The sequence below is a fragment of the Panthera leo genome, chromosome C1 (assembly GCF_018350215.1).
Source record: "Panthera leo isolate Ple1 chromosome C1, P.leo_Ple1_pat1.1, whole genome shotgun sequence".
Lineage (NCBI taxonomy): Eukaryota > Metazoa > Chordata > Mammalia > Carnivora > Felidae > Panthera > Panthera leo.
Window position 1 is genome coordinate 50,343,566 of NC_056686.1, and position 24,130 is coordinate 50,367,695.

A 24,130-nucleotide genomic window follows, 5' to 3' on the forward strand; every position below is an offset into this window, starting at 1 on the left:
TTTTTTGTTTTTGTTTTTTGTATTGCTTTCAAATATTTTAAATTGCATTTTCTGTTTGTTGCTAGTGTATAGACATAAAATTGATTTTTACATATTTATTCAACATCTTATAACATTATACTGTTATTCTTTTATAAAATAAAATAATCCAGTGAAGAACATTGGGAAAACCAAAAGGGTGAAACAAAAAAAATAAAATCTCCCATAAACCCACCACCTAAGGATAAACTTATTAAATATTGTATGTAGAGCTTTCTAGTATCTTTATGTCCTCCATAAGTGTACATAAAGTAATTTTAAGAATGTGAATCTCAAATTCTAATACTATGTAAATTTTTATTTCTGGATTTTCTGTATAGGTAATAATAATCACTGTGGATAAAGGCAGTTTTCTTTTCCCCTTTGTTCCAATCTTTTTCTTATTCTATCTGCTGAAACTTCCATTGTGTTTACTAAAGAAGTAATGATAGCTAACATTTTTGTTGTGTTTCCTCCTGATATTTAAGAAATTGCTTTTAATAAAGGTGCCTGGGTGATTCAGTTGGATAAGTGTCCGACTTTGGCTCAGGTCATGATCTTATGATTTGTGGGTTCGAGCCCCATGTCAGACTCTGTGCTGACAGCTCAGAGTCTGGAGCCTGCTTTGGATTCTGTGTCTCCCTGCCTCTGCCCCTCTGCCATTTGCACTCTCTCCCTCTCTCTCTCAAAAATTAATAAACCTTAAAAATTTTTTTCTTAAGAAATTGTTTTTAATATTTCACCATTGAATATGATGTGTTCTGTAAGTTTTTGTAATAATCCTTCAGGTTAAGGGGCGCCTGGGTGGCTCAGTCGGTTAAGTGTCCGACTTCAGCTCAGGTCACGATCTCACGGTCCGTGAATTCGAGCCCCGCGTCGGGCTCTGGGCTGATGGCTCAGAGCCTGGAGCCTGCTTCAGATTCTGTGTCTCCCTCTCTCTCTGCCCCTCCCCCGTTCATGCTCTGTCTCTCTCTGTCCCAAAAATAAATAAACGTTAAAAAAAAATTTTTAAAAAAATAATAATCCTTCAGGTTAAGGAAGTATCCCCTTTCATTCTTATTTTGCTAAGAATTTTTTGTCACGAATGGCATTGGCATTGAATTTCATCACATGTATTATCTGCATTCACTGAAATAATTGTGTATGTATAATGTATTTTTCTCCTTGAATCCCTTACTGTGGTAACTTACATTAATAGATTTTTTTAACATTGAACCAATCTTGAATTCTTGAATTAAACTTAATCTGGTCATGATCTTTTTCACACATTAATTTTTCTGGCATTATTTCTTTTAGGATTTTTGCATCTGTGGTTAGGAATGAGATTGGCTAGGGATTTATGTACTATCCTATCTGCTTTTGAATAGATGAGACTACCAAAATGGATGGTAGGCGTGTTTCTTCTTTTTCAGTTCTCTGTGTAAAATGGTAATTATTCATTCCTTACATCTTTGGTCACACTAGCCTGTAAAGCCAGTTTGGGCCTGTGTTTTCTTTCTTTTTTTTTTTTAATTTTTAAAATGTTTTACTTATTTTTGGGAGAGAGAGAGACATAGAGTGATAGAGAGGGAGGCACAGAATCTGAAGCAGGCTCCAGGCTCTGAGCTGTCAGCACAGTGTCCAATGTAGGGCTCAAACCCATGAGCTGTGAGATCATGACTTGAGCCAAAGTCAGACATTTAACCAGCTGAGCCACCCAGGCACCCCTGGGCCTGTGTTTTTCTATGTGAGAAAATCTAAAATATTGATTCAGTTCTTTAATAGTTATGGAACTATTCACATTTTCTATTCTAGAGTCAGTTTGGGTTACTGGCTCTTTTTTGGGAATACTGATATCACTTAATTTTTACATTTTTTGGTATAAAGTTGTTTATGTATTCTCTTAGCTTGAATTATATATGTTCTATCCATAGTTCTTTTTCATTGTGAATATAGTTTAATTTTTTACTTCTTTCTTAATTAATTTTGAAGATAATTTTCATTTAATTTATCTTAAAAAAATTTTATTGAGGTAATAGTTGACATTACCTTTGTTTCAAATGTGTAATTCCTTTATGTAGGTGTTTATGTATGTATGTATATTTGTATGTATTTTGAAGCTTATTTATTTGACATAGAGAGCACAAGCAGGGGAAGGGCAGAGAGAGAGAATCCCAAGCAGGTCACACTGTAGCACACAGCCCAAGGTGGGGCTCGATCTCACAAATAGTGAGATTGTGACCTGAGCTGAAATCAAGAGTCAGACGCCTAATCGACTGAGCCACCCAGGCACACCTATAATTCCTCTATTTAAAGTATTAATTTTTGAACTGCGTTAGTCATCTCTGTTTATCTTTATTCTGCTTAATTTTGTTCTCATCTTTATACTGCCTTACTTTGTTTGCTTTTATTCTTCTACTTCCCCACTCCCCACTGTAATCTTTAGAGAGTTATAGAGATTATTAATTTTGAGCCTTTTTTTTTTAATAATCATTTAAGACAAGTCCCTCTTTACATTCCGAGATTTTAGGTTGAATTTCTGTTGTTCAGTAGTTAGGTTTGTTGTTTTTTTTTTTAAGTCCCCATTTCATGTCTTTTTTACCCAAACTTACTTAGAAATGTATTTTTAAATTTCCATATGACTATTTTTAAAAACCTTTTATTTTCTCATGGATTTCAGTTATAATCAGAGATTGTGGTTTATATAATACTCTTTTTAAAAAAATTTTTTTAAATGTTTTAATTTATTTTTGAGATTGAGAGAGAGCATGAGCAGGGGAGGGGCAGAGAGGGAAGGAGACACAGAATCTGAAGCAGGCTCTAGGCTCTGAGCTGCCAGCATAGAGCCCGACTTGGGGCTCAAACTCATGGACTGTGAGATCATGACCTGAGCTGAAGCCAGATGCTTAAGCGACTGAGCCACCCAGGCACCCCAATACTCTTTTTTTTTTTTTTTTAATGGAAGCAGCTGTGTTCCTTTTGTTATCTCTCTCTTTTTAAAAAAAAAAAAAAAAGTGTATTTCTGAGAGAGAGAGAGAGAGAGAGAGAGAGAGAGAAAGTAAAGAGAGAGAGAAAGAGAGTGCAAGCAGGGTAGGGGCAGAGAGAGAGAGAGAGAGAGAGAGAGAGAGAGAGAGTGAGTGAGTCCCAAGCAGGCTCTAAGCACGGAGCCTGATGGTAGGGCTCGAACTGTGGAATCGTGAGATCATGACCTGAGCCAAAATCAAGAGTCAGACATCCAGGTGCTCCTATGTAATACTCTTTTGCATTAGCTGAGACTTCTTATGGCCTATCACATTTTCTGTTTATTATAAATGTATATTTGTGATTAAAATGATAGGATAAGGGGTGCCTGGGTGGCTAAGTTAAGTGTCCGGCTCTTGATTTCAGCTCAGGTCATAATCTCACAGTTGGGGAGATCGAGCCCTGTATTGGGCTCTGTGCTGAAAGCCCAGAGCCTGCTTGGGATTCTCTCCCTCTCTCTCTCTGCCCCTTCCTTCCCCATGGGTGTGCTCACTTTCTCTCTCTCACAAAATGAATAAATAAACATAAAAGAATAGGATAAAAAAATTTAAGATTTTATTTTTAAGTATTCTCTACACCCATAGTGGGGCTCAAACTCATAACCCCAAGATCAAGAGTACATGCTGCAGTGACTGAGCCAGCCAGGCACCCCTAGCATTAATAGTTATTGGGTATGGGTTTATATACAAAGTCACTAGGGCAAAGTAGTTAGTTAAGTTACTCAGATATTCGTTGTACTTACTGATGTATTTTGGAAGGGGGTCAGGGCAATCTAACAATCTCCCATTTGATAGTAAAATCAGTCTATTTGTTGTATGTTTTTTTAAGTTTTTACTTTTAAAAAAATGTTTTAACATTTTATTTATTTTTGAGAGAGAGAGAGAGAGAGAGGGAAAGAGCAAGCGAGCAAGCAATTGAGGGGCAGAGAGAGAGGGAGACACAGAATCTGAAGCAGACTCCAGGCTCTGAGCTGTCAGCACAGAGCCCAACACGGGGCTGGAACTCACAAACTGTGAGCTCGTGACCTGAGCTGAAGTCAGACACTCAACCGACTGAGACACCCAGGCGCCCCTTATATGGTTTTTATTTAATATCTTTTAAAGTTCATTTATTAGGTGTGTACATATTTTAAATTTTTATACCTTTACTCTATGTGGCATTATATAATAATGCTATAACATATATTTCATCTAATATCACTGAGTCTGGTCCAGCTCTCTTTTTGTATTTGCCTGGTTTTTGGCTTTAAATTTTTTCAGCCACATACAGAATAAATTCAGGTCTCTAGCCTGAGTGAGTCTGGGCTTGTAAGAAATTCTCAGGGAAGACCGTTTTCCTATTTTCTTTTTCTTTTTCTTTTTCTTTTTTTTCCTTCTACATCAACTTAAGGCCAGGGTCAGGAAATATCCCAACTATCTTCTGTAGTCAAGATTTTGGTTTGTTGGTTCGATTTGTCTTTAACTTCACTCATTGCAGGTTTCACCCTGTTTAAAAAAAAAAAAAAAAGCTATAACTGAGTTTGAACATTTATTTATAGACATGTATGTGGGGATCATTCAAGGATCCTTAAGGATTTGGGAGGAAGGGTTCTTGAAAAGGATAAGAAAAAGTAGCATAGTTCCCTTACCAAATTATAGAATTGTTTTAACCTGGTTGGTTACCTTCTTTGAATTCAGATTTTAATCACATAGATTATAGTCAGGTTATCAGCATATGCTGTGTGTTCAGGATTCTAGTTTGATTTTGGCACCTTTTGGTAGACACAGATAATATGTAGATTCTGGAAGACCATAGTTTTTGCTTCTAGAAATATTATGTGGAGGAATCTAGGTCATTACTTGCAGAAATCTTTCTCAGCCTTTTGCAAGTAATAGCCTTCATTTGAAGGGATTAAATGTCTAGAATATAAAACCAATGCTGACAAAAAGGAGATTATGAGAATGGGGCACCAGGGAAAGGGGCCAGAAGGAGGGATTAAGACAAAGCATGGAGAAACTGTTGGGATTGATGGTTATATTCATTATCATGATTGTGATGATGAATTCAAATTGTATACTTTAAAATGTATGCAGTTTTTTATGTCAGTGTATCACAGTGAAGTTTTTAAAGACAGACAAAAAGTCCCTGCCCTTCTGGGAGCTTACATTCTAGCTGGGGCAAGGCAAACAATATAGAGTTTAGTGACTGCCACCTAAAGCAATTTGGGGACAAGACATGAAGACCCACAAAATGTGGCATTGGAAGGGGGCTGGAAAAGAAACTCCATGAAGACAGGGAGCTCATCTATCTCAATATTGCCCTATCCCATTGCCCAAAACACTGCCTGGTGCCTAACAGACAGAGAGTACGTACATACTTGTTGAATGAATAAAAACAAAATAAAAAATCTCTGGCTTTACGTCACCAAGAATTGGCACATGCCCTCTGGGCAAGTGCCACCTTCTTGTGCACCACTTGACCTTCTGATTTGGGATTTATGGTCGTTTCTGGCTTCAGTCATATGTTGCAAAAACACATTTTTGAAATTTTATCTGTCATCTTTGTGTGGTTAAGGTGGTTTTCTCAGAATATTTAGTCTATTCTGTTGTTGGAATTTTGTTAATTTGTATCTTGATTCAAAGATCTGAGCTATTCTCAAATGTCTGCTGGAAACCCATAGTGTGGCCCATTACTACTGTGCAGAGCAGTCCAGGGAGATGAAATCATAAAGGAAGCAGGGAAAGGATTAGTCTGTGGGGACACAGATAATAACCACACACATATGAATAAACTGGTTACTAACTTAATTGGTTTGGGGAACAGGTAGTTAGGTGATTCAGGATAATTCCACATAAGATCCTAGGAAAGAGAAAGATAAATATATGATTCTTACCAACTTTGGCCTGTTCCATTAAACTAAATTGAGTCTCAAAGAAACCAGGATATTTGCATTCAGAAAAAAAAAAAAAATCCAGTTAGAGCTTGGTAGTACCAAAAGTCAGTGAAGTTCTGTCCAGCTGAGTTCTTTGGTTCAGAGAATGACTAACCACTGAGTTAACTTTGCAGTGAGAGAAGTCTGATCAGTATCAGCATCTCCCCTTACGGGATGATGTTTCAGTGGTTACAGGATGTACCTTACCATGTCTCTTATCTGAAATTATAGTTTACATGCCAAGCACTATACTACATTCTAAAATAACAAAGCACCTTTACTCCAAGAGGTGCACAGATGAATGTGACACATAGTGAAATAACCAAAAGTACAATTACGATGAAAAAAGCATGCCTGGGATACTATGGGAGCACAGGCAGACAGACTTCCCAAAGTTGGGTGGTCAGATGATTACAAATTATATTATCTCTTTAAAAATCTCCTTTAGGTAGGTGATGGGCATTGAAGAGGGCATCTTTTGGGATGAGCACTGGGTGTTGTATGGAAACTAATTTGACAATAAATTTTGTATAATTAAAATAAAATAAAAATAAAATAAAATAAAATAAAATAAAATAAAATAAAATAAAATAAAATAAAATAAAAATCTCCTTTAAAATTGTCATCATTAGAAGTAATTCCTTTTAGGGGCATCTGGGTGGCTTAGTCGTTTGAGCATCCGACTCTTGGTTTCCGCTCAGGTCATGGTCCTTAAGCCATGGGATTGAGGCCTGCGTTGGGCTCCATGCTAAGAGTGGAACCTGCTTGAAATTCTCTACCTCCCCCTCTCCCTCCCTCCCTCCCTCCCTCCCTCCCTCTTCCCCTCTCCCCTGCTCACACTCTCTCATAAAATAAGGTAAAATAAAATTCCTTTTATGCATTGTTTCCTCAATACAAAAGCAGTGCTTATTCTCTAGAATTACAACCTTAAAAGAGACAATAAATGTCACCTGAAACCAAATACTAGGAAAGGTGTAGGCTAGAAATCTAAATTTTGGCTGCTTTTCATCACGGAGTGTGAAATGACAGATCAGGATTCATAGACATACTAATACTCACTATATGCTTGTAACTCCTTGGCATTTTCCTTCTAAAACTTGCTTCAGTGTTACTTCATATACTCTTTTTCTAAAGGAGTCATGGACGCTGATACAAGTAGGAGATGTTCTTTCACAGAGAAGTGGTCTCCTGTTGTTCTCTTTATTTTCTTTTTATGTACTACCCAAATGCAAATATTGTGTCCAACCAAACATAATAGTCCTTAAAAATACAGTCATGTTAGGGGCGTCTGGGAGGCTTAGTCAGTTGAGTGTCTGACTTCAACTCAGGTCATGATCTCATGGTTTGTGGGTTTGAGCCCCACGTCGGGCTCTGTGCTGACAGCTCAGAGCCTGGAGTCTGCTTCAGATTCTGTGTCTCCCTCTCTCTCTGCCCTTCCCCTGCTCTCGCTCTGTCTCTGTCTCTCTCTCTCTCTCTCTCTCTCTGGCCCTCTCAAAAGTAAATAAACATTAAAAAAAAATACAGTCATGTTAAACTTATAAAAATGTATCTATACCAAGTAAGTACGTAAACTGAGTACATTAAAAAAAATTTTTTTTAACATTTATTTATTTTTGAGAGAGAATGAGACAGAGTATGAGCTGGGGGAGAGGCAGAGAGAGAGGGAGACACAGAATCTGAAGCAGGCTCCAGGCTCTGAGCTATCAGCACAGAGCCCAACACAGGGCTTGAACTTAGGGACCTCAAGATCATGACCTGACCCAAAATCGAAAGCTTAACCAACTGAGCTACCCAGGCACCCCATGAGTACATTTTATTGTATGTAAATTATTCCTTCATAAGGTTGATGTTAAGACTCACATCTATTTCAAGTGAGAAATCTGGACTTGCTCGAGTCTGGGGCTAAGGAGAACCTCATGAAGGTTTTTGCAAAGATCAGAATGATCTTTTGTGACCCTCCTGGTGGCACTTAGAGTGTTACAAGATGTGCTCTTTGATTATTCTTAACAGTAACAGGTGATACAGTTTTCTATCACTATACTCCACATTGTGCTAGGTCTTAGAATTGGCTGACAATACTCTGAGATGTGTAAATATTTGTGATATTCTTTTATATATTATATGTATGCATACGTGGCATGTAGACATGTGGGGATCATGCAACATTGGTATAAATGTTTTTAGTCTTATTTTGCTTTATACTCCACATCAGTAAGATCAAGGATATTAGGGAGAAAGTATAGCTGTTTCTAAATTCACCAAATCACTTTGATTTTGTGAATCTGAATTGTTATATTAAAATGCCTCTGAGTTCGTGGTTTCTATGGAAAGGTATTTTGGTTTTCAGTTAAAAGGCTGACACATCTAAGGTCATGTGAGGTTAGTTTTACTATTTTCTGGAAAACTGGGAATATTAGATTTAAATAATGCTTATTAGTCTCTATAAACCAATCAGAAAGAGATTTTTTTTTTTTTTTCTAATTTATTAGCACCCTCTGAAGGTAGGAAAATATTTCTCACAATGAGAGGGTAGGGGCTTTTCTCACTTTCAGATACGCAGAGATTTTTCGGCTTCTACCCTATAGCTTGAGCCATAGGACAAATGTAGATAGAAATGTACATACCCACTGGTCTTCATGTCAGAAAGCTTTTCTTTCCAGTGGACTCAAGACCTGTTATTGTACAAAAACACCAACAGGGAAATAAGGACTAACAACCTATTTTCAATTGTCTCTCAACCTAGAGAATGGATCCCCGTAGAACCAATATATAATGAGTCCTCAAATACCACTAAATTGTCAGACTGTAAAACCCAAACTCCATTTACTACTCCTGCTAATGGGAAATAATTCACAGCCCAAGTGACCTATGAAATTATGTAATATGTACAAGGGCCAGTTATTTACTTACCTCATTAAGGAGGGAACCACCAAGATAGCCTGGTTCTGAGAGAATTGGAGAGAGTGAAGTATTAGTTGTTCAGAGAATGCATGAGTAAGATTCAAATTTAGATACAAAACTGGTTAACATCTTGACATGGCAATAAAGCTATAACCTTTGGAGTTATCCTTTTTACAGGACTAAAATAATTTGCATCTCTACCAGACAAAATTACTATGCAATGCTATTGGACAAGAACCTTTTCCATTACTGTCATTTTTCTAGAAGTTAATATGTTAGACCTAAGCAGCATGACTGGCAAGCAGTTATTTGCTCATTCGGACTATAGTGTTGGGAGGCCCGCTTTATACCAGGCACTGTTCTTGAAACTAAGGATACCACACTACTATTCTCTGCTCTCATGGAGATTATATTCACCTGGCCTCCTTGTATGTCCCTTGCTCCATCCTTCATTGCCACCAAGAGAGCCTGGCCCTCCCTACAACCTTCCCTTATGAGCAGTAGAAATATGCCCCAGGTATCTGGCAACCCACAATCAAACGATAGGGTGACCAGGACATGCTTATCCTATATTCTGAGTGTTGGTACTACATGGATGGAACTAGAGGGTATTATGCTAAGCGAAATTAGTCAGAGAAAGACAAATATCATAGGACTTCACTCATATGAGGACTTTTAGATATAAAACAGGTGAACATAAGGGAAGGGAAGCAAAAATAATATAAAAACAGGGAGGATGGACAAAACATAAGAGACTCTTAAATATGGAGAACAAACAGAATGTTAGTGGAGGAGTTGTGGGACGGGCGGTGGGGGGGCTAAATGGTAAGGGGGCATTAAAGAATCTACTCCTGAAATCATTGTTGCACTGTATGCTAACTAACTTGGATGTAAATTTAAAAAATAAATTAAAAAAGTGTTGGTAGAAGTTAATTTTAATAAAATCAGTGGTGTTAACAGTTTCCTCTTAAATATGTTTTTTAAATGACATTAAAGAGTTCATATCTCTTAATATTAAAAGCTGTCTGTCCTTGTCCCAAGTATTGTCTTAGACCTAGAATGATCTGGTTCAGAGGAAAAGGTTTACTTCTTGACTCTTCAGTTAACCCACTTTTAAGTTTTTTCAAGCAAGAATAAAGACGTAGCATGATCACACTTCTGTATTCTTTTGTTGCTTAATCTTAAATAAATTTGGGTGTGTGTTTTTCTTTGTGGATCTCAGGTAATGTTTTCTGCTTTGGAGGAATTTATTACAGGCCTGCTTTCTGTAATGGACATTTACTGGATTGTATCCTGCCATTAGTGGTTTTGTCATATAAAGCATAATTGAATGTACTCTATTGAAACCCTGTAGCAAACAAATCTTAATCTAGTTATTTTGATATTTGTGGAGTGCTTGGATCTATCAGCTCCTATTCTTTTTAGCAGCTTGGATCTCTCCATAAACTTTAGCATGTTTTATTTTTCCCAGCGTTCAAGAAAATGTCTACATTCTGTGAAGGTAATCTGACCGTAGAGTTCTGTTCTACTTTAAGTCTGAGGCAGATATTTATATGCTGTATCATTTGGTGGCTAAATTTAAAGAATACGTCTACAGAAATACAAAAAAGTATTCATCATAAAGATTTGTTTTTTAAAACCTTAAAATGTGTATGTTGACTATCTGCAAATTACAGATGAATATTTTTACAGTTAGAAAATCTTGGTATTTCATTTCAACTATATAAGAATGAGATCTGTGTCTTCTGCAATTGAGTAAACAGTTTAAATAGTTATAGAATTAATATAGTGGATAGTTTTTACATTGATTTTGAAATGTCTTTCATTTGAATTACTTGGTTAATAACTGTAAATAAAATATATATAATTGGCATTCTCACTGGGGAAAGGAATGTATTCTTCTGGGCAGGTCAACCGTCTTAAATGTTGCTTTTGAATTCCTATTTTTCTATAGTAGTATGTTTATATCACAGGGTCACTTACATAATAACATAAATAGAAGAAGACAAATTGTATTTGTTTCGCAGCCCTTCTTATGTGACTGAAATTGGATACAGTCACAATATTTAGATTATCTTCTTATCCTGTTTGTCATTGAGGAAGAGGACTGTGCAAAGGCAATTAACCTTTCTCTCAAATTTTGCATTTTCAGAGACCAGGAACCGCTCCACCTCCAATGAAACTTCCACCTCCTTATAAAGCTCCGTCTGATGACAGTGACGAAAATGAAGAATACGCATTTACCGACAGTGAGTTCCTTTTCATTCTTTGCAGTGAATGCAGAATTTATTAAATTGTGCTTTCATGATGGTTGTCAGTTATCAATGCCATTCTGTGGGTTCTTAGAAAATGTGTATTAGCATGTCATGCTGAAAAAGACAATTTACGTCTCCTTAATTTTTCACTTAATTTACTAAACTTTCCTCCTTTAATACTAATAGTAGAGTGAATGTCAAAGGCAACGGGTTATACAGTATTTTATCTACATTTCCTCCTACTGTTACTATTTGGTTGTGAACGGAAAAATGCTAAGAAGTCCTTTAACTTGCACCTTGACCCACAATAAGCAGAGTTGGATGTGGATGCCAGCTCTTGATGACTTTCTGTATTCAAACCGATGGTGATGTTGCTAATGCAAAATTACAGAAGGCTGGAGTCATATTCTCCTTTAGAATTCCTTTCATGATTTTCTTTGCATTAGCTGTATCAAATATACATTCATACATGTATTTAATGGAGGCTTTATTTAAAAGAATTTGCATTTCTTTTATGCATGTAAAGTATATACAGTTAGATCTGATTGCTATTGTACATGGAATTTCCTTTGGGGAGGGTGATGAAAATACCCTAAAATTAGATTGTGATGATGGTTGCACATTTTGTGAATTTAGTAAAACCCACAGGATTATGTATTTAAATGGGTGAATTTTATGGTTTGTGAAATACGTATTTATATATGTTCTTTTAAAAATAACCTTGTTCCTTCCACGATTTAAAAAAGGAGTTTGATAGAGAAATCGAAAGAGTTAAAATTCTGACTGCAGGACTTCTTAGTGTATGACCTTCAGCATGCCCTCTTGTATAAAAATCATGGTTCTTACTTCCCAGGGTTGGGGGTGAAGATTAAAATAAGGTGATAAAGCCTTTGGCTTGTCAAACAGTGAAATTTCAACAAGTATTATAGCTCTTACTAATAATTATTGTTAAGTTGATTTTATAACGGTATTTTCCCAAATACTGTAATAAGTGTGTGGATTAAAATATAAATAGATATGTTTATAATCATTTAGTTGGCTTTATAAAAACTTGATTTGCACTTCGTGGTTTTAAAGAGCCCTTTCTCGTGCAGCATTTTCTTCATTTATTCCACAAATCTTTGTTAAAAGCCAACTGCTTTTTACTAACGGTATTGAGTCTGTTATGAAATAAATAGTTTTATTGGGGTCACCAACTTGGAAGGGAGTGTACAAAGGCATTGGAACAAAATATGACAAGTGTGCTGTAGTGTTTTGGTTCTCAACCTCTTCTGGAGAGTTACACTGATGGATATGATTGATATGTGTATGCACATGTGTACCATAATCCCTTGTTCTGATATAGGTGTTAGGACAGCTGCAGCAGAGTGGAGATACTTGTTGGTTATTCATAATTTCCAGGATGCTAGAATGCCCATATTTGCATAGTTAGGAAATCTGGTTTAGGCATGTGATAAAGACAATGTTCTAATCCTAGTTCTATTTGTGAATTCAGGGACAAGTGAATTAACTCCTTCATGGCTCACACTTGCTCATCTATAAGTGGGGGAAGGGATGTCTTATGATAACCTTCCTCACAGCGTAGTTATAACCTGAGGAGAAAAGCATTTAAAGAGCTTAGTATAAGGATGTGATATCAAGTAAACACTCTGGTGTCCATATGTCAGGCCTTTATCTATTATTAACTCAGTTGACGTCTAACAACTAACCTGTGAGGTCTCTAATTATACAAATAAAGAAACTGAGGCTCAGAAAAATTAAGGAATGTGTTCCAAAGTTACACAGCTAGTAAGTAGTGGAAATGGAATTTGAACCCAGACTCTCTGATTCCAGAGCCTGTATTATCATCTATACTTCCTGTTACTTAAATCTCATTTAGTATAGCAGAAGTAGGTACAAAGTGGTTAAGATTATCCAGTAAATATGGCTTTGATGCCATAAGACAGTAGCACCCTCCCCAAAGTTCCAAGTTGGCATACATGTTTTTCATACATGTGCACAAACACATTCACATATTAGTGGGGTTCAGGAAACGCCATTTTACACTGAATGCAGAAAAAACTTCTAATTGTTAAGTCATCCAACTGTAACGTTTCACAGATTCTCCAGCAAATATATTTAGGCTGTGAATATGACTTTCCATTTGTTTTGCTCCCTAATTTTATTTTCCCAGCATACTTTTCCCTTTCTTCAGAAGGATTTGAACCATATGGGGTATTAGATGGTTCACATTTTAAATATAGGTGAGCCTAAACCCTCTAGCTTCTTATATTTCTTTGTGAAGTGGATCCCATGGCTTTTTTTCTTTGTTCCTTAACTCTTATTAAATGACTACTCTGCTCATCCATCCAAAACTAAAAGTAGATTGGTTCACTGTTTTTTCAGATTCTTACTGTCCCAAATCTAAGCATTTCTTTTTAATGGTTGTGAAAGTATGATTTTCTGACTTTCCCATGGTCCAGGACTATGAAGTGGATGGCTGGAATCCAAGCCTTAGGCCCACTAGAAAGTGGTGATTGTATTAGGTCACAGACATGAGACACATAGGATTTTAAAGTGTAGTTACAATCTAACTTAGGTGATCTTTGGTAATTACTTCTTTATAAACTTCATTTTTGAGTGGATATTATAGGTGGGCAGAGATTGTTCTAGGTGTTGGGAACATGACAGAGGAACAAGATCTCTCTCATTGGCTTATATTCTAGTAGGAGAGAAAGATTATAAACAATGAGATAGATTAAATATTGATAAATAGTCTGAATAACTAAAATAAAACAAAGTAGTGAGAATAAATGCTTTGCAGGAGTCAACATTAAGTAGAATAGGAAACAACGGCCAAGATAAGACCAAAGTGATAAGAAGGAGCCAGACATACAAAGAGCTCATATAATCCTATAGATCTGAGTTTTAATCAGACTGTGATCCATGGTAACCTATATCTTACTTAACAATCGGGTATAGATGTGCCCCCCCCCCCCCCCACACACACACACACACACTTACATGCATATATAATTGAAATAAAAGTTTCACAAAATATTACTTACCTTTATAACATATGAAAGAACTTTATTATTTTTCTTTTTTTTTTTTTAAGTTTATCTATTTAGAGAGAGAGAGGGAGCATGAGCAGGGGAGGGGCGGATAAAGAGGGAGAGAGAGAGAGAATCCCAAGCAGGCTCTGTACTGTCAGCCCAGAGCCTGATGTGAGGCTCAAAATCAGGAACCGTGAGATCATGACCTGAGCCATAATCAAGTGTCTGTCGCTTAACCTACTGAGCCACCCAGGCACCCCTCTATTTCATTTTTTAAAATGCTGTTTGCAACTCAGTTTATTTCTTGACTGTTTAATAAGTTGCAACCTGTAGTATGGAAAACACTAATCTAGAAGTCTGGCTTTCAAACTTCAGAGTCATCAGAAGCATCTAAAGAGCTTGTTAAAAGCACTAGCTGCTGGGCCCCCTCCCAATTTCTGATTCCTTACATCTGGGAGGACTTGATAATTTGCATTCCTAATTATTTCCCAAGTGATGCTGATACTCCTCATCCAGGGACCATATTCTGAAAACTATTGATCTAGGTAGTATTTTAAGTCATGGGAGCTGGTGAGTTTACTTAGGACTGATGTATAGACAACAACAGGAAGCTAACCCAGCATGGGCCTCACGAGCCAGCAAAGGAGCATCCTAGCACACTAGCATTTCCAGGAGATTGTAGAGTTAGGCAGTTTAAGAGAAGAATATGTTTCAAGAAGGCCTCTGTCCCTGAACTTCAGTAGCCAAATATGGAATGATGCTGAGAGTTTATGGAGGTTAGAATCATGGAAGTAACCATTGAACTTAACAACATAAAATTGTTAAGAAGAAAAAGAATACTTGATAAAATACTGTACAGATTGTTGTGAGAATTAGATGTGACAACTAATATAGATAGTATGGTACATAATAGCTATTTATATTATAGATCCTTTATCTTGCATAGTTGAGCATAATTCATGACATTCTGGTATCTAATTATAGGAAGGCTTCTAACCATCAATTGAATGAAAAGTGCTGAAAATTTTTTTTAATTATTTTTTTTAATGTTTATTTTTGAGAGAGAGAGAGACAGAGACAGAGCACAAGCAGGGGAGGGGCAGAGAGAGAGGGAGACATAGAAACCGAAGCAGGCTCCAGCCTCTGAGCTGTCAGCACAGAGCCTGACATGGGGCTCGAACTCATGAACCGTGCATGACATCATGACCTGAGTCGAAGTTGGACACTTGACCAACTGAGCCACCCAGGCACCCCAAAAAGTGCTGACATTTTAATTAAGGATTATGAAACAATTATGAATTAAGAAACAGTATCCACATAAATGCTTAGCTATTGAAAACTACTATTATCACACCTACAGGATTTATCCAAGGGAAGTTGCCAATGTAGAGAACTTCCAAGTTAACTTTATGGTAATTGTCTTTAATACCTGAATTAAAAACTAGATTGTCTTGACAAAGGTTTAAGATCACTGAGGGCATGAAGTGTCACTCAGTTGACTATCACATGGTGACTTTCAAATCTTCATTTTTAGCCATCCTCTTTCACATCCTGACATGTTTTCAGTTGGCTGCCAGAAAGATATGATGTCTTTTTTTCTTCTAGCATTTTAAATCTTTTGTGCAAAACAAAATGTGTTTTCTTCCTGAAGGCTGACCTTTTTCCTTATATTCTCAATTTTTCATAAAGCCCTTACTCCAGACTGAAGCTTCACGTCTGTTTGTGGTCTCTCTTCCTCAGTTAATCTTCATTATCAATTTCTCCCACATTTGTAGCTTCCTTTGCATTTTTATTGCCACAATTTTAGTGGCTATATAGTTGTAGTCACAATTTATTGAGTACCTACTATGTGTCATACATTTCCCCAATTCTTTAAATGCTTTCTCTTTTGATTTACAGAAGAGCTCTAAAAGGATATCTTGTCTTTGGGCTGATTTCAGCTTAATCTCACCTTCTTTGGAAAACCTTGCCTCATTCCTCATTCTAATATATATTCTTGTATTTTTTTTTATAACACAATGAAATGTGATTATTTATGTGATTATTAGTGTGTCTTTCCCTTCAAGTTCCATGAGTCGAGTGATCCTCTCTGTTTGGGCCTGGCACATTATAGAAACTCCGTATTTGGGACAAATTAATGACAGAGGGTGTGTAACTTGGATAGTGATGTTGGGGGTGTGATGAAAATCCAGGTCCGCTCATAGTGCTTTAGAGATAGTCTTTCTACTGAGCTGTGCCATCCATCTAGTTTCAGAGCCTTCTGTCCAGAGCAACTTGCCTTCTCTTTGCCAATATGCCACCCCTCACCTTATCTAAAAGGAGTGATCCCCACAGAGAGAAGCCACTATCTCGAAAAAGTCCCACTTTTGATCCCAGACATTAAACGCTTTTATATCCGGTCTTTCTAACCTGTTGGTATTCATTATTTAAACTACATTTTTAAACATCAAGGAGCAGAAGGTTTTGGAGTGACTTTTTGTAACCTATAAGAGCATGATCATAGAGAAGCAATGAGAATCATACAATAGACATGTTTCTTGATGTATATTAGGTTCTAGAAACTCAGAATATAATTGACTTCTCTGACACTTGGCTTTTAAATGGTATAGCAGAGATGAATGGAACTGCATGCTGAAGGCCTCTTAAAGCCTTTTTTTTTATACTTTAATTTCAGAATAGCATACTCTCCTTAGGTGCTTTGTTTTTCCCCCTCAATTTTTTTTTCTTTTGCTCTGATTCCTTCCCCACCTCATAAAATTATATGTTCTAATATAATATTTGGTAAAAAGAATTTATTTTGGTTAAAGTTTAGAGGGGATGCCAGGGGCGCCTGGGTGGCTCAGTCGGTTAAGCGTCCAACTTCGGCTCAGGTCATGATCTCATGATTCGTGAGTTCAAGCCCCGCACTGGGCTCTGTGCTGACAGCTCAGAGTCTGGAGCCTGTATCGGATTCCGTGTCTCCCTCTCTCTCTCTGCCCCTCCCCGGTTCATACTCTGACACTCACTCACACTCTCTCTCTCTCTCTCTCTCTCTCTCTCTCTCAGAAATAAATAAACATTAAAAAAAAAATTTTTTTTTAATGTTTAGAGGGGATGCCTTTTTAGAAGATTACAGCTTTAGGGCACCTGGCTGGCTCAGTTGAAGGAGCATGCAACTCTTGACCTTGGGGTCATGAGTATGAGCCACAGGTTGGGTATAGAGATTTCTTAAATAAAATCAGAAAAGAAAAAAAAAAAGAAAATACAGCTTCATTGAGATATAATCCACATTACTATATAACTCATCTACTTAAGGCATGTAGTTCAGTGGCTTTTAACATATTTACAGAGTTCTTCAACCATCACTACTGTCAGTTTTAGAACAGTTAGAACATTTTAATCACCCATCCCCCACAATATTCCTACTCATTAGCAGTCACTCCCATATTTATGCAGAAATTCTTTACATCCATATATAAAATATACACACATATATATTCTAATTTTAAAAAAGATTTTGTAGATACTCTGCATGTGTTCCCATGGATTGGTTTGGGGAACCTGCCCCAAACCCTCCTTCCTTTTACCAAAAATTGAAATCCGCATCTAAATTTGGAAGAAGACAAGGATATGTTACTGTCCTCAAATCTAGCAGTGCTTTAAATCTCACCTCCTCTGCCCTGCGCAAAAAAAAAAAAAAAAAAAAAAAAAAAAAAAAAAATATTTAGAGAACAAATTATTATTCACAGATGGTATAGTAGTCAATCTTAAAAATTCAAAACCTTAAAAAACTTTTTGGCAGCAGTAAGTAAGGCTATATATGAGTTGCACATATGAAAATATTGGCTAATCAGTTTCATCTATTTAAAAATATAAAAATTTTCTCTCCCCCCTTTTTTTAATGTTTATTTATTTTTGAGAGAGAGAGAGAGTGAGCATGAGAGGGGGAGGGGCAGAGAGAGAGGGAGACACAGAATCCGAAGCAGGCTCCAGGCTCTGAGCTGTCAGCACAGAGCCCTATGCAGGGCTCGAACTCACAGACCACGAGGTCATGGCCTGAGCTGGAATTAGATGCTTAATGCACTGAGCTACCCAGGCACCCCTTTGTAAAAATATTCTAATAGTGATAACAGAAAAACTAGAAAATATCTAGGAATAATACAATTAGAAATGTGAAACTCGTGGCAGTGATCCTTAAGTTTGTCATTTACTCTTTGGCACTGTGACAAAAACTCTAAAACTACTCTCCCCCCCCCCCCAAAAAAAATGTATGTGGATACACAAAACCATTGTCACCTGTGCACACACCCTCACACACATACCTACACTCACACTCACTCACCCATACACACACACACACACACACACACACACACACACACACACCCCTACCTCATTTTGAGTAGGCATCATTTTGCCTGTTTAGTGAAAGTCCTGAAGCCCATTTAAGAATTCATGGACCACAGGTTGACAACCTCTATAGTTTCTTTTTTTAAAGAAAACTGGAATTTTATTAAAGAAGATTCAGGGGAAAATTAGAGACATGTTCCTTTCCAGATTGGAAGAGGAAGTATATTAAAGATTTCAATTATTTTTAAATTAGTCTTTAAGATAATTTGAATCCAATTCCTAAATATATATAGCCCCTCCTTTTTTTTTTTTTAAATACGAGGATTTGATTGAAAATTGATTTGGAAATGAAACACTACACAGTTTTGGAAAGTGTCCCTCGTATCTGAATATATTCTAAATTGGTAGTTTTCAAACTGAATCTGGAACTTTCAGAAATGAGTGAGAGTGTTTTTGCTTGTCTAAATCAGCTTTTCTCAACCTTGGCACTCTTGCCATTTTGACCAGATAACCCTTTGTTGGGTGGGGAAGGAGGCTGTTTTCCGCATTATGAGATGTTTAACAGCATCTCTGGTCTCTACCCACTTGATGCCAGGAGCTCTCTCTCCCACAAACTTGTGGTGACAGCCACAGATGTCTCCACACATTGCTCAGTGTCCCCTTGTCCACAGGATGGGGGGTTCTACTGTCATTTATGAGGATGCCAAGAGCACTGCATTTTATGGAATAGTCCTCTACAATGGAGAATTATTCTGCTCAAAGTTCTGGGAGCACTCCTGATTAGAAACCTTGCTCAAACTACAGTAATTAGGGGCACTTGGGTGGCTCAGTCAGTTGAGTGTCCGACTTTGGTTCAAGTCATGATCTCACAGTTTGTGAGTTGGAGCCCCACACCAGGCTCGCTGCTGTCAGCCCAGAGCCCGCTTGGGATCCTCTGTCTCCCTCTCTCTCTCTGCCTCTCCTCTGCTCTCACTCTTTCTCAAAACAAATAAATAAAATAAAATAAATAAACTACAGTAATTAAATCTGTTTAGTATTTGCAAATAAAGATGGTCTAGAAATAAACCCAGATGTCAAGAATTTAGAACATAAAAAATACATTTTTTGAAATAGAAATAGGATAGATTATTTGATAAATGATGGGGTATATAATAATTTGGGGAGAAAAATGTAGAGATCTCCATTTCTCATCAAAATTGCAATTTAATTCTGAATACTGTCTACTTCTAAACACTGAAAACATAAAAATACTGTAAAAAAATCTAAGGTTTTTTTAAGTTTACTTATTTTGAGAGAGATAGAGAGCAAGTGGGGGAAGGGTAGAAAAAGAAATAGGAGTTCTTATATACTGTTGGCAGGAATATGAATTCATGTACCTCTTTCTGGAGACCCATTTGGCAGCATGTATAAAAAATTTAAATGTGCATATTCTTTGACTGAATAATTCAACTTCCAGTGATAATAGCTTAAAGAATTCAATGCCCATGTGAATATATGTACATATACCTACAAAGATGTGTTCTACATTTTTCACAAATAGCAATTATAGCAGTGTATATTATATGTAATTTATAAAATGCCCTTGATTAAGTTACTTACTCTAAACATTTCTAGACATTCGACTTGAAACAGGTTGCATCCTTTTGTTTGGATTCCTCATTTGTAAGATGGAAATAATAATAGTACTCCTTTGACTGGATTGTTTTGAGAGACTAGAAGAGTTAATGTATATAGCATCCTTCTACAGGAAGTGACACATAGGATGTATTCCAGAAATGTGAGCTACTACTGTTTATTATCATCAATAGTAATACAACATTCTTCAGTGTTTGCCAAATATTGCCAATACAGGATGAAATTTCTGGCCTATGTACATATTAAAATTTTACCTAAAAATTACTATAGTTTAATTTTTTTAATGTTTGTAAAGTTTTTTCTTTTAGGTTTATTCATTTACTTTGAGAGAGACAGAGACAGTATGAGTGGGGGAGGGGCAGAGACAGAGGGAGAGGGAGAATCCCAAGCAGGCCTCCGGCTGTTAGCCCAGAGCCCAATGTGGGGCTTGAATTCACAAAACCACAAGATCATGACCTGAGCCAAAACCAAGAGTTGGACACTCAACAGATTGAGCCACCCAGGCTCCCCTGTAAGTTAAATCTTCTAAGTTTAATATTATTGTGTGGGATCAATACTTTATTAAGAACTCTATACAACTGGGCTGCTCCTTCATCACCCTCATCACCATTGTATGTGACACTCTTATTCTCCCACTTTCATCTGTGATCACTGGAAGAGAAAAGCATTTTGGAATACTTCCTTTTTCTTGAGTATTTTTCTCTTCTATATTTTCTTTGGACCAAACATGGAATTATCCTAGAAGTTTTTGTATATGATTTTGTAATTTTTTTCCTTCCAATGTGGGCAAAATAGAGTTTTTTGAGAAAAATTCATGGCCCAAATGGAATTTAAAAACTAAAAATCTAGCTTTTAAAGATTACTTTGTTTAGTATGAGTGATAGTTTTCCAAACAGTCCTACAAAGCTTATAACATGACTTAATCTCTCTTATTCTGACTTGTAGTATTTAAATATTTATAAACATTTGTTGATTCACAAAAGTTATAGTGCTCTCCGTAGAGTTAATTCTTTTAATATTAACATTAATTTTTAATATATTTTCCTATTTAACCTTTAAAAATTTTATTTAAGAAAAATTTTTTTAATGTTTATTTATTATTGAGAGACAGAGAGAGACAGAGCATGAGCATGGGAGGGACAGAGAGAGGAGACACAGAATCCAAAGCAGGCTCCAGGCTCTGCGTCGTCAGCACAGAGCCCAACACGGGGCTTGAACCCACAGACCATGAGATCGTGACCTGAGCCAAAGTTGGACTGTTACCGACTGAGCCACTCAGGTGCCCCAACCTTTAAAATTTTTTTAATTAAGGGGCGCCTGGGTGGCTCAGTCGGTTGAGCGTCCAACTTCAACTTTGGCTCAGATCATGATCTCGCGGTCTGTGAGTTTGAACCCCACGTTGGGCTCTGTGCTGACGGTGCAGAGCCTGGAGCCTGCTTCGGATTCTGTGTCTCCCTCTCTCTCTCTGCCCCTCCCCTGCTCATGCTCTGTTTCTCTCTCTCTCTGTCAAAAATAAATAAACATTAAATTTTTTTTTTAATTTTTTTTAATTAAAAAGTTTATTTATTTGAGAGAGAGCATACTCATACAAACTGGGGAGCCATGGAGAGAGAATCCCAAGCAGGCTCTGTGCTGTCAGCACAGAGCCTGATGTGGGGCTCGATCTCACAATCTGAAATCATGACCTGAGCCAAAACCAAGAGTTGGACACTTGATCAACTGAGCCACCCAGGTATCCCCCACAATTTTTATTTTTAAATCAAAATGTTAGCAGCTTTCACCCCCATCTTTAATTATCTGTGGTATGTTACTCTTACAGTGATGAACATTTGTACTTCAATTAATCAAGAGAATTTGAACATATCAGGCATACAAAGAAATGTTCCAGTCTCAGTTACATCAAGAATTTTAACCTAGGAATTAACAGTAAATCAAAATGGCAACCTTGTTTGAATTATTGCCATTAATACACAGTTTATTTTCTATTGTTAATCCATGCCCAGAATCACTGATCCTGCATGGGTTCAGAGGGGCCTGAATGCTGAGTGTCTTTCAGATCTTTGGCCTTCTTGAAGCCAGTACCTAATGGCAGTTTAGTAAAATTTTACAAGCAAAGCTGAATTTTGCAGAACCCCTAGTATTTTTTAATTGAAAAAAGTACAAAAGCATGTATACTAACTCCTTTGAGAGGGGAGTTTTGAGAAAAATCTTGTCCTTTCAACTTTACTTAATCCACTTGAATTTTGTATAACAAAATATGTTTGCTTGGAAGAGAAAAACCATTTTGTCTTACAACTCAATAAGAAAACAAGCAATGCAATTTTTAAAAATGTACAAAACTGAAATGACATTTCAATCAAAGATCTATAGATGGCTAAGAAGCACATAAAAATGCCCAATATTACTAATTATAGAGAAATGCAAATTAAAACCACAACACATTCATAAGAATTATTTTAATTTTTTTAATATTTTATTTTTATTTTTGAGAAAGAGAGAGAGACAAGCAGGGAGGGGTAGAAAGAGGGAGACACAAAATCTGAAGCAGGCTCCAGGTTCTGAGCTGTCAGCACAAACCCAATGCAGAACTCGAACTCACCAACCACAAGATAATGACCTGAGCCGAAGTCAGATGCTTAACTGTCTGAGCCACACACAGGTGCCCCTTCACAAGATTTTAATTAAAAAAAAAAAAAAAAAAAAAGGACTCTACAACTAGAACCCTAATACACTGCTGGTGGGAATGTAAAATGATATACCATTTTGGAAAACAGTTTGGTCATTTCTTAAAAAGTTAAATATAAGTTTACCATACAATCTAGCAATTCTACTGCTAGGTATATATCCAACAGAAATGAAAACCTATGTCCACACAAGACTCCTACAAGTATATTAATTGTAATGTTAGTCATAATAGTTCAAAATTGGACATAGCCAAGTGTGCATCAACTAGTAGAGAAACATAGTGTTGTATATCCATACAGTAGAAAAAAAGTTAAAAAGAGCAAAATACTTATATATACCATTATGCAAAGTAAAGGAAACCCAGTGCAAAAGACTATATACTATAAGATTCCATTTATATAGAATGTCCAGGGGCGCCTGGGTGGCTCAGTCGGTTGGGTGTCCGACTTCGGCTCAGGTCATGATCTCGCAGTCCGTGAGTTCGAGCCCCGCGTCGGGCTCTGTGCTGACAACTCGGAGCCTGGAGCCTGTTTCAGATTCTGTGTCTCCCTCTCTCTCTGACCCTCCCCCATTCAAGCTCTGTCTCTGTCTGTCTCAAAAATAAATAAACGTTAAAAAAAAATTTTTTTTAAAAAGTTTTATATAGAATGTCCATAAAAAACAAATTTATAGCTATAAAAAGCAGGTCATTCGTTGCCTAGATTTGGGGCTGGGATTGGGCTTCATCGAATTTGTTGAGGTAGTGGAAATGCTCTAAAGCTGGATTGTGGTGAGAGTTGCACATGTCTGTAAGTCAACTGAAAATCATTGAAGTATATGCTTGCAGTGGGTGAATTTAATGTATTATATAAAATAAAACCTGATAAAGTTATTTCAAAGTTAAATATAATTTTAAATATTTATTTTTGAGAGGGGGGGAGAGAGAGAGAGAGAGAGAGAGGCAGAGAGAAAGGGAGACAGAGGATCCAAAGTGGGCTCTGCACTGACAGCACAGAGCCCAGTGCAGGGCTCGAACTCGTGAACCGCAAGATCATGACCTGAGCTGAAGTCAGACACTTTTTGAGCCATCCAGGTGCCCCAAATATAATTTTAAATTGAAAAGTCACATTTGTGGGTGAAGGAGTTTAAAATTGTAAAAGTACAAGCTTCCGTAGGGCACCTGGGTGGCTCATTCAGTTAAACATCCGACTTGATCTCAGCTCAGGTCTTGATTTCAAGGTTGAGAGCGCAAGCCCCGAGTTGGGCTCCACACTGGGTGTGGAGCCTACTTAAAAAAATAAAATAAAATGGATGCCTGGGTGGTTCAGTGGGTTAAGCGTCTGACTCTTAATTTCGGCTTAGGTCATGATCTGGTTGTCTGA

The 24,130-nt window shown here is 37.0% G+C and overlaps 1 protein-coding gene across 1 annotated transcript in view; it reads left to right on the forward strand.

Annotated features, from left to right (window-relative positions):
- PATJ (PATJ crumbs cell polarity complex component) overlaps positions 1–24,130 on the forward strand; it is a 363,753-nt gene that overhangs the window by 150,088 nt on the left and 189,535 nt on the right. The window contains exon 28 of the mRNA XM_042951928.1: positions 10,983–11,079. Within this exon, the coding sequence (XP_042807862.1) occupies positions 10,983–11,079 (97 nt within the window). The remainder of the gene's footprint in view (positions 1–10,982; positions 11,080–24,130) is intronic.